This window comes from Antechinus flavipes, chromosome 2 (assembly GCF_016432865.1).
Source record: "Antechinus flavipes isolate AdamAnt ecotype Samford, QLD, Australia chromosome 2, AdamAnt_v2, whole genome shotgun sequence".
Taxonomy (NCBI): Eukaryota; Metazoa; Chordata; class Mammalia; order Dasyuromorphia; family Dasyuridae; genus Antechinus; species Antechinus flavipes.
Genome location: NC_067399.1, coordinates 264,341,576 through 264,353,839, shown reverse-complemented (window position 1 = coordinate 264,353,839; position 12,264 = coordinate 264,341,576). Strand labels below are relative to the sequence as shown.

At 33.2% G+C, this 12,264-nt stretch overlaps 1 protein-coding gene across 1 annotated transcript in view; it reads left to right on the top strand.

The window, feature by feature from the left end:
• RYR3 (ryanodine receptor 3) overlaps nt 1-12,264 on the top strand; it is a 438,620-nt gene that overhangs the window by 43,086 nt on the left and 383,270 nt on the right. The window contains exons 7-8 of the mRNA XM_051973649.1: nt 1,457-1,590; nt 3,076-3,317. Of these exons, the coding sequence (XP_051829609.1) occupies nt 1,457-1,590; nt 3,076-3,317 (376 nt within the window). The remainder of the gene's footprint in view (nt 1-1,456; nt 1,591-3,075; nt 3,318-12,264) is intronic.

Here is a 12,264-nt window from a genome sequence, read left to right as displayed (position 1 = left end):
CACTACAGATACCCTCATGGACAATTGATTTTACCGATGAAAAACATTGGCATACATACTAACATAAAAAGTGTGCTTTTTAAAGTAATTTGGAAATAACAGCACTAATAATGTTCGAGAGAAAATTCAGAAAGACCATGTATATGAAGAAAGACCATGCTCTCTCAGCAATGAGAGAGAGTTTAATATCACTGAGAAGGAATTATTGAAGAATGATTTTCCCTAATTTTTCCAATTTATTCTCTCTATTTATTATTTGTACATAGTTATTTATATGCTGTCTCCTCCATTAGATTGTGAGTTCCTCAACAGCAGGAACTATCTTTTAACCTTTATTTTATTTATTTTATTTTGTATCCTCAGCACTTTGCATAATGCCAGGCATATAGTAGGTGCTTAATAAATGTTTATTGGTTGACTGACTAAATGATTTTTAAGATCCTTTCCATTCTAACATCCTGTGATCCTAGAAGTTACTTTCAGGCCATCATAATTCTTAGCTGTGCTAGAAAGTTCCATATATGATCTTTGCATACTTTTTATTTACTATCAGTTTGACTCTGACGCAGTTAGTGGCAGTGCAGAGAATTGTGGGAATCCCCTCTGGTCAGCGCACAGGTCCAACCTGAAAGCATTCACAAACCTAAAAAGTCTGAATGGCAAAAGGGAAGTTTATTGGCACTAAGAAGCCAGCTTTGCTAGGAAGACATATTCCTCAATGGCAAGAGGTCCTATTAAGAAAATACTGAGAAGAGGGTATCTTCACAACAGGCAGGAATCCCGGCAGGCAGCTTTTCCAAGAAGTGTAATTCCTACTTCAAACTTCTGCAAAGATTTGGAGATCAAAATGGTCATTTTATTGGCAGTCTAGGGGTAGGGCTTCCATTGAATGAGAATTCTTCAATGTTGTCACTGCCTCCAGGTCTAGATTTCCAGCTGAATGAGACCACTTAAGTTCGAGCTACTGGGGGTGGTCCTGGGCTAATCTTAATAAAACCACTTAACTGCCCTGAAGAGTGGATCTCTGTCAGGAGAGTTTCAGAGCTCACCCCCATGGCTTCCCCCCAAAAGTCACAGGGGAGTTTCAGGGTTCACCCCCATCAACTCTATAATACTTAATTCACACACACACACTACTAATCATTCTAGGCTCTTAGGCTTAGAAAGAAAATATAATTGTTTCCTATAAAACTAATATATGTCTGAAGGAGGGAGAAGAGAGAAAACAGTAATATGGCTGAGGGTGAAAAAGGATTCCATTGTTAAATGAATAACCTTAACACTTTTACATATACTTTTATGGTTTCTCTGGGGGCCAATTCTGGAACTGCTTCTTAGCATATTCTCTTATCTGAAGATAAAGTACTGTAGGAATTATTTCTAGATTTTATTATAGATTTTAGGTTTCTTTTCCATTTACAATGCTTGGTGATTTTTATTGAGACTATCATTGCAGGTTCTTGATGTACTTTGCTCTCTCTGTCTCTGTAATGGGGTCGCAGTAAGAGCCAACCAGAATCTAATCTGTGACAATTTGCTGCCCAGAAGAGATTTGCTTCTCCAGACTCGGCTGATTAATGATGTAATAAGGTAGGGCTATTTTTGTGTTGCTAAGCACCATACTTGACCTTGTCTGGACAATAAAGAGAGGGGAAAAAAAAAAAAAAACTAGACCTCCTCCTTTCTTGGAATTAGTATAGGATGGTGGGCATTCTCAATCTTCTGTGCTTCTACAGCAGATCACAAGTCTAACATGCTCTAGTGCTTCTGAGCATGTTTCTGGCTTCTACACTAACCATTTTATATTAACTCTTTATAAAGCCAATTGGCGATAAAAATTTTAAGATTTAGCCTAGTTAAGATTTTCTGAGTTTAAGAAATTAGACATGAGTGTAAAAATTTATTTTTTAGAATTCTCAGAAATTGAAGACTATGCACAACCACAAAGCAAATTCATTTTGTAAATTATTTTTATGAGTAAAATATATGGTAATCTAAAGAAAGTTAGTTATTGCAACAATTTACAAGCATTAATTATCTTATAAATAATAACAAGAATTTTAAATACTTGACAAAGTTATGAAATTGATCAACAGGCTAATTTGGTTATCAGCAATTCTGTTTTCTATGTGCTAGGATCACTTCATAGGGTAATCCTAGGTAAGACTACTGATTAAATGGTCATGCTTTTTTCCTTCTTTTGTTAGACAAGGATCAGAAAAAAAATTTCCAATTTAATTACATGTAGAGGACAAACCAAACAGACTTAAGAGTGAAGGAATATTATGCAGATTCAATACATCTCCAACTAAAGAAAATTATTACTTAGACACATTATTATTTTTCCCCAAAATGAAAAAAAAAATACCCCCTCTTCTGCCCTTATTCAATTTGTGCTTTCTAGGAGCTATGCATGAAACATTTTTAAATAGGGGAAGACAAAATTATGATTTTATTGGACCCAGGTTTTCAAAAATAAGTTTTTTCATTATCACCAGCCAGTTATGTAATTTTCCAGAAAAAACCTGGAACATAAAGAGAATTTGATTGTCCTAGGGAAAAGGATTTGGACCTTTGAAATTAAATTCAGAATTTAGTCCAGAGAAGTTTTTATGCAAATAGATAAATTATAATATACAAAGTTTGGTAATAACCTCAAAATTGTAAAGCCATTGCCTAGAACCTTCTTCAATTATAAGTGATTTCTAGGTGCTATTCCTAATAACCTTAAAATAATCTCCATGTAAGAATATACGGTTCCAAACCAGTGTTGGTATAGAGATAAGCCATTACTTTTTTTTTTTTTTAATAGCAGAAATAAGGAATTTTGTAGTGGTTTAGAGTGTCAACATAAATCTTTATATATTCCCAATTGGAGGAGGGCTTCTTAACTGTTAAATTCCAAATAACTACAACTTGTACTTTTCAGTAATAATAATAATAATAATAATAATAATAATAATAATAACATAGGTACAAAATAACTACATCTCCCCTTCCCCTTCCCTCACCTATTTGCACTTCACTATCCTTCAGGGTCTATGGGAGTTACCTGATTTTCTTATTCCATTTCAGCATCCGGCCAAATATTTTCCTTGGAGTTGCTGAAGGCTCAGCTCAGTACAGGAAATGGTATTTTGAGCTTATAATAGATCAGGTGGATCCTTTCATAACAGCTGAACCTACACACCTCCGGGTAGGCTGGGCTTCTTCACCAGGCTATGCACCTTACCCTGGTGGTGGAGAAGGCTGGGGAGGCAACGGTGTTGGTGATGACCTATACTCTTATGGATTTGATGGGCTTCATCTGTGGTCTGGTAAGTATCATTTTCAAAGTTGTATTCAGTTATTTTTCCTCACATTAAGTTTGGGAAGGACTCCCTTTTTGAAAGTAACTGTTCAGGCCAACAGGGAATCAGGAAACACATATTTCCTTTTCAGCCTACCACCAAATCAATGAGACTGGACAAGTTATTTTTTATGACCCTTTTTTCAGTCTAAGTGCAGAAATTTAACTGTATTCTCTAAGGACATGGCCAAAACAATTAAGAGTTAAAATGTGTACTTAAAAGTTTGAGGCCCCAAATAATTTTTCTATGTTATGTGGCAATCTATTTTGACATCTGAACCAGATATATTTTCAAATAATGAATCAAACTTATGCTTCCATTTTGTTGGTGATATTAGTACAACCTAGAGGTCTTTGGTAACCTTTATCAATATTCATATACATCAGATTTTCATCCTAGGTAAAAATATATAAGTCAATCACTTTAAATTTTCTAAAAGAATAATAGTTCTAGGGGCAGCTAGGTAGTGCAGTGGATAGAGCACCAGCCCTGAAGTCAGGAAAACCTGAGTTCAAATCTAGTCTCAGACACTTAACCTTTCTTAACTGTGTGACCCTGGCAAGTCATTTAACCCCAACTGCCTCAGCAAGACCCTCCAAATTAAATGAATATGTGCTTGATACTCAATTATTTTAATGTAGAGACACAGAAAAGATAGTAAAAAATCTGTTGAAAAAGGTAGCTCAGGATTAAAGAATCAGGGAGGCTGAAAGCTTGTGTACTTGTAGAAAACTTGGTGCTTTAGACAAATATTTTCTTCAAACAAAAAATAAGGAGGTGGTAAACATAGCAAGCATCAAATATAATGAAAAAAATGCTATTGACTTCATGTAATAAACAGGAAATGAAATCCTGTTCATGTAGAAATTATTTTTGAATCAGCAATCCCTAAACAACAAGATCACTGACTTGTGAAGGTAAAGATTAAAATAATTTACAATGATAGAAGAGAAAATAATGAGGGGAAAAAAGGATAGGCTGATGTAAAGTCCGGGCTAACTTTCTGAAGGGCCTCAGGATCAGTCAGTCCGGATCAGTCAAAGTCCTTGATCTTTAGGGAGAGAAGTGACGGAGGCAGGCAAGCTGCCACTCGGCTTGCCAAATATGTATCCTGAATTCTGGAGTCTGGACTCTCCAGCCTTTCTTCTCCTCATCCTGCAGCCAAATGACCCTGATCTCTCTCCCTCAGCCCTCCAATCCTTGCCTACAATTGCCTCACTACCATACATTCAGCAAGCACCAATGGTGAGGAGAGCCATCACATCACCATATTATCTAAGCATATGCTTATAGAACCATTATCTCATGTCAAATAGACAATTAACGTTAAGTGCTCTGCTGTCTGATTCAAATACACCTTTTCAGAGTTTTAGCCCTCCACAGGCTGGTTATATGAGAGTGAAGGCCAACAGACAGACAATGAAAAAAAGGTAAAAAAAGTCAATGATAAATTCAGTGGAACAAAAGGCAGCTAGATGCACAATTGATAGAGTACTACTCTGCTATTTACTCTGCCATTTACTAGTTGTTATCACCTTGGTACCATATTTTTATGTTCCTTCATATTTAAAATCAAGTGATAGGACTAGATAATTTCTAACATTCCTCCTAATTCTAATGTTAAATGATTCTATTCTTCCAAGTGTGTTTAGGATATGAATGAGGTCTTCCTTGAGTGTTCTGAGTTTCCTAAAGAATAGTTGAAATATACAAAGTGGTTCTGTCCACTTATCAACAGCCTTCCTATCTGGTCTAACTTTTATATATGTCTTCCCATAAATTCACTATAGGGGTTCCACTGAATCTATTTATTTATTTGTGAGGCAGATGAGATTAAGAGATTTAACAGGGTCACACAGCTAGTGTTAAGTGTCTGAGGTTGCATTTGAACTCAGGTCCTCTGGACTACAAAATAAATAGCAAAGATTAGATCATTTGATTCTTAGTTCAATATTCTCTTCATTATGCCATGATGCCTCTCTTTTTTATCCTGTCTTCTTTCAAAAAAGAATATCAACTAGTTTTTAGTATTATACACAATATAAAACAAGACAACTTTAAAATAAAAACAAAAAAAAATCTATGGGAACAAAATGTTCCTGAGATAATTATTGCAGTTGGACAGTGAATTTAGCTTTGAATTTCCTGGCAACTAAGATAAAAAGGTAATAAAGTGGATTATATGGTTCTCATCTGATTATAGAAAATATACACAAGTTAACCCACATAGGCAAATTTTTTCATTGAATTAACAAATTTTCCCCCTATGGGACTCCCTCTCTCTACTGTGAAAGCTCCTAATCTCCCAATTTCTGAGCTAGGCATTGGTCCTGAAGGTGAGTTATAAAGTATTGCCATCCAGAAACTCAGAGCAGTTACACAGGATCCAATGGGAAAATTTTCCTCCTCCCTCAGTATGTAAACTTGATATCCTCCAGATGTAAGCTCTTTCAGAGGATGTGTTCTGTCCTCCAAAGCAGTACTTTATGACTGAATGCTCTACTCTTTCCCCATGTTGTTGTGGATAAGTGGACTGAATCACAAAAGGTAAACAAAAAATGGATAGATTAAAATCTTCAACATAGATCTACATTATCTTTCCCTCCAAATCCAGTTCTGTTCCACACATCTATGATAATTAGTTGTCAAACCCTGTCATCTCCCCACAACATCTATATTATCTGTCCCTTCTCTTTACACCCATCATAACCACTGCCTTAGCCTTATCACTTTTTTCTTGGTCACCAGCTTCAAATCTCTCCCTTCCCCAATTTATACTCCACAGAAATGCTAGAGTAATTTTCCTAAAGAATAGGTATGATAAAATCATTCCCCAATTGAAACTCTCTACTGACTCTAGAATTAAATCTTTATTTCATTTCTTTAAAATTCAATTTTTTTTACAAAAAATTTTTAACTCATAAAAACCATATATATATATATATATATATATATATATATATATATATATATATATATATATATATATATATATAAAATTTTTATCTCCCTTTTGTTTTCCCAACTTCTTGCACCATAATCCAGTAATCCATAATTAATGGCTCTGGTATTTTCACTTCCATTGCATGCCTGCATATCTTCTCCCCAAATCATAAAGTAAGCACATTTTTATACCATGTCTTTTAATTACTTGGAGTTACAGTTACTATTCAGTTAGTCCCTTAATAAATAAAATACAGATACCTAACACCACTTTTGAAATGCCTAAAAGAATAAAAAAAACTTCTGATCTCCCTTTGTGTAAAATTCCCTCAAAAGACTTATTTTATTTTATTTTTTTAAGACTTACTTTTAATGGCCCTGGAAAAGTCTTCTGCATATGCCTGCCAATGCTTTTCTTCATTCTGTCTAAAATGCTATTACAATGGAAAACGATAGTATACTATCTCTTTCAACATTTCTCCTCTGAAGTAAAATTTTTGGAGTCGTGTCACTTTCTGTCAAGAAGATGTATAACCATTGACTTTAACTTATTCTTCTCATTTGGGATACATGATGGTCCCCCTCCCCAATCTTGTACATGGGAAGTTGATTTTTTTTTTCACTTAATAGTATTTTATTTTTTTCCAAGTACATATTAAAGATGGTTTTCATTATTCATCTTTGTGAGATTTTTGAGTTCCAAATTTTTCTTCCCCCATTCCTCCCCTTATCCCTCTCCAAGATAACAAGCAATCCAATATAGGCTATGAATTATGACTAAATTTTTTCTCTTTTGTTTTATTTTGTTTTAGATTCCTTTTTTTGTTTTTTTTTCTTTTTTTCTTATTCTGCTTTTTTGTTATTAAAACTTTTTATTTTCAAAACATACACATGGATAATTTTTCAACATTGACCCTTGCAAAACCTTGTGTTCCAAATTTTCCACTCCCTTCCCTCCACCCACTCCCTAGATAGCAAATAATCCAATATATGTTAAACATAGGCAATTCTTCTGTACATATTCCTACAATTATTATGCTGCACAAGAAAAATCAGATCAAAAAGGAATGAAAATGAGAAAGAAAACCAAATGCAAGCAAATAACAAAAAGAGTGAAACTATTATGTTGTGATCCACTCTCAGTCCTCTCTCTGGATGTAGATGGCTCTCTTCATCTCAAGATCATTGGAATTAGCCTCAGTTCCAATGTTATAGAGTCTAAAAAACTGTGCTTCTTAATAACTTTCAAATACTTTCACTGCAGAAGCAGAAGGTCGCCATTTTGATAATAAAGAAATAAGTATATAATGGCAAAATGAGATTAAATAACTTACACAATACTTAATTGGAAATTGTTGGATGTTCCTGAAATAGTATTCCTATCTTTTCTTAGTAATCACTTATCAAATTCTTTGCATAATTTCTCTATTCATCCTTTTCAATTGATTATGCATAAATAGTAAATTTTTAGGATAGTCTTTTTTCAAATATTAAGCACTATGAAATGATTAAATATTTATCCTTTGAAATGACATTTCTCTTTGCTTTTATACACATGATAAAATGAACTCTTTCATTTCTTTATAATTATGTAATAATCAACAAACTGTAGATTCTCCTAGTAAAAGCTGTGAATCAGCTTCCATTTTGCTACAACTTCATCTGTTTTTGTTTTGTCTTATTCTTGCTTTTTAATAGTGAGAATGTCAAGTTTTAGTCAATTTAATTTCTTGAGTAGTTCTTGAGGGGCCCTAGGGATCCATAAAATTGTGTTTTTTAAAAATATTTTTATAACTTCAATTTAGTTGATTTTCATTATTCATATTTTTATTCTTTTAAACATTATTTTGAGAATAGATCCATTGTCTTCAGTAGTTTTCCAAGAGTTTTATATTATAAAGAAGCTAATGAAGCCTTGCTCTAGTGGTATGTCTGCTCATTGGTCATCAAATAAGTATGTCACATTAATAATAAGAAGAACAATAATAGCTAATACTTTTATATACTTACTTTGTGCCCAGCACTGTGCTAAGGCCTTTATAATTTTTTAATTTATTTCATTCTTACAACTACACTGGGAGCTATGTGCTATTATTATCACCCTGTTACAGATGAGGAAACTGAGGCAAACTTGGGTTGTAAACTAGCCTAAAGTCATACAGTTTATAAATGTCTGTGACTGTATTTGCTTTTAATCTGTGTTCCATTTACTTTGCCATCTAGGCTGAGGAACTGAAAGTAGGCCGTTGTCCTGGAGAACAGATTGAGGATCAAATGAGATAATCTTTGTAAAACACTTAGCATATTTTGTGGCACTTATTGGGTGATATATAAATGCTAGCTATTATTTTATTATCATCATCATCATCTCTTATCTCTATGTCTTTGAACTTAACTGTCATCCATGCTTAGAGTGCTCTGCCTTTTAATTTCCCTAACGACCTTGAATACTCAGCTCAAAATGACATATTCTGTAGAAGGCCTTTTCTGATTCCTGTGAAATAATGCCTATCCCTCTAAGATTGCCTTCCATCTGTTCTGTATATTTTTTGTATAACCATAGTTATTTACATATTATATGACCTAAAATTAGAATGTGTTTGTTGGGAGTAGGAATTATTTCTGCTTTTCTTCAGATTCCATAATATAACTCATTACTAAACTGTATGAAGTACTTAACAAATGCTTCTTGGTTTGATTTAACTTGGCACTTTCTTCTGCTGTATAGGTGAAGGGCTGAAATAAATCTCCCAACTACTTAAATTTTTGTATGTTTGGATTATTTGTCTACATAGGCAATCTAAACTACGGGTAATTTTATTATACAAAGTCCTGATATTCCTAAGACTAGAGATATACCATGTATTAGTATATAGTATACCGAAAGTACTTCTCATAGAAGAGGAATAATTGAAGATACTCTATTTATATATAGTTCTTGTAGTACCCTTTTCTCATGTGAAGTCCTTAGCTACTCTAAGGTTGGATATTGTGTGGGATCTACATCCACTCAGAACAAATCTTTTACTGCCTTTGTTTTTAAAATGAAATTAGTTCAAAGCAAAGACATTTAATGAAGTAGCATAGTAAGATTTGTAATAAACAAACAAAATAAAACATTTTGTCCTTGCAAATATATAAATATATATCTCTATACACATATTTATATGTAATGCATACATAAATGTATGGACATATTTATGTGTATATGCACATATCTATATATCCTATAGGGAGAGGGAGGAATGACCACATATAAAGATCCCATATTTGACTTTTGATATCCTCCAATGGAGCTTTGTGGTGCATTTTGGTGTTATTAGTGTTCACTTTTTTGGAACTCTGGGGGTCACAGTTTTTCTTGCTGCTTCTATACCTTGCTGGATAGAATGTTTCAGCTGGCTATATCATTCTCCTGGGCCCTTTGTTTATTACTGTTTATTACTGAGTACTCAGTTCCTCTTGACAGACTCTTCTGCTCTCAAAATGACCACAGACACATTCATCTCTTCTAAACTAGCTAATCAGTCTTAGCTTTAATCTTCTAGAGTAAGCCAATACTTCTTTGCTAATATTTTATTTAAAATATTTTACATCAGTATTCATTAGGGAAATTGATCTATAATTTGTTTTCTCTATTTTGGCTCTTCCCAGTTTAGATATCAGTACCATATTTATGCCCTAAAAGTAATTTGGGGGAACTCCTTCTTTGCCTCTTTTCCCAAATGGTGTATTTAGTATTAGAATTCCTTTTTTATATGTTAGATATACTTCACTTGTAAATCCATCTGGCCCTGGAGATTTTTTCTTAAGGAGTTTTACCTTTACTATGTATGTTTCTCTACTTCAAATTTTGTTTTATTTTTATAAACAGCATATTATAGGATTCTGTTTTTTAATTCACTTTGATATTATGGGAGAGTTCATTTGTTTCCCATTTATAGTTAGCCGTTTATTTCCTTCCATCCTATTTTTCTTCTTTTTATGTACTTTTCCCTCTCCTTTCGCTCTGTCCTTACTTTCCAGGGTTTTGCTTCTGACCCAATATGCCCTCCCTTTTATCAGACACTCTTTCCTTCCCTTTTCTTTCCCCTTTCTCCTCTTACTTCCCTAAAGTGCAATAGAGTTCTCTGTCCAACTGAGTGTTTATGTTATTCCCTCTTTGAGCCAAATCTGATGAAGGTAAGATTCAATGTTCATTTTCTTCCTTTCTTTCCCTGTACTAAAATAGATCTTTCGTGCTTCTCATGTGATATAACTTATTCCATTCTACCTCTCCCTTTCTTATTCTCCCAATGCAATTCTTTTATTTTTTAACCTCAATTTCTTTTTTATATAATCTCATCAAAGTCACTTTACCCACAGTCTATGTACAATTCTTTTAACTACTATAATAGAGATTCAATTCTTAAGAGTTATAAATATTATTTTCCCAAGGAGGGATATAAACAATTTAATCTTATTGAATACCAGGGTACTTTTTCCTCTTTCCTATTTACTTTTTTTCCTCTTGAGTCTTGTATTTGAAGATCAAATATTCTGTTCAGCTCTGATCATTTTTTTTTTCTTTTTTCCTGTTTTTATTGTTTTTTTTTTCTGGTTATACATGTACATTCATTTTTAATACACTTTTTAAATAAATCATGTTGTGAGGGTAAAATCAGAACAAAAGGGAAAAACCATGGAAGAAAAAAAAAACAGAAGAAAGAAAAAAAAAGAAACATAGCGTGTGTTGATTTATATTCAATCTCCACAGTTCTCTCTCTGGATGCAGATAGCATTTTCTATCCAAGATGTATTAGAATTGCCTTGGATCATTGAACCACTGAGAAGAATCAAGTCTTTCATAGTTGATCATCACACAGTCTTTGCTGTTACTGCGTACAGTGTATTCCTGGTTCTACTTGTTTCACTCAGCATCAATTCATATAAATTTTTCCAAGCCTTTCTAACATCAGCTTGTTTGTCATATTTTATTATAATATTATAAAACATAAAATTAATATAATATTCCATTACTTTCATATATCATAATTTATTTAGCCATTCCCCAATTTATGGGCAACTACTTATTTTCCAATTCTTTGCCACTACAAAAAGGACAGCCCTGATTTTTTAATCAGGAAAATTTCAAAGTTCCCTATTTCATTGAATATCCATCTTTTCTTATTTCCAAATATTTTCTGAATATCCATCTATCTCTTTTGGTTGCTTTTTGGTTGTAGTTCCAACATCTTTACCTTCTAGAAAAATTCTTCTTGACTAGCCTCCTTAAGATAACTGTCCACATAATCTCCTTCTGACCCTCTACATATCCATTTACATTCTTGCTTCTGACCTTATCATTATACTGAAAATGCCCTCCAAATTTTCCAATGATATTTTGATTACCAATCCTAAAGACGTTTTCTTGATCTTTATATTTGACCTTTCTGCAGTATTTGACAGTAGTGATAACCTTCTTTTAAATATTCTTTTTTTCTCTAAATTTTTGTAACACTTATCCCTCTTGATTGTTCTTCTGCCTATATGATTATTCTACTTTAGTCTTCTTTGCTGAATCTTCATTTGTGTCCTGCCTTTTAAAAAGGTCCCTCTGAAGAGATAGGGGGGAGGAGGAGAAAATTAGACACAAGGTTTTGCAAAAGGTTAATGTTGAAAAATTATCCATGCATATGTTTTGAAAATTAAAAAGCTTTAATAAAAAAGTAAATTTGAAAAAAATGAAGTTTAAAAAATAAACAGGACCTTCCTCTCTTCCCTTTTTATGCTCTCTCACTTGGTGAACTTATCAACTCTCATTAGTTCAATTATAATCTTTATGCCTATTATTCATAAATATAATCTCTCTAGAGCTAATCTTTCTCCTAAGCTCTGGTTCTGTTGCCTTCTGTACATCTTGAACTGGACATTTATAGATATCTCAAACACAACCCGTCCAAAACCTTATCTTTCTCTTACAATCTTCTCC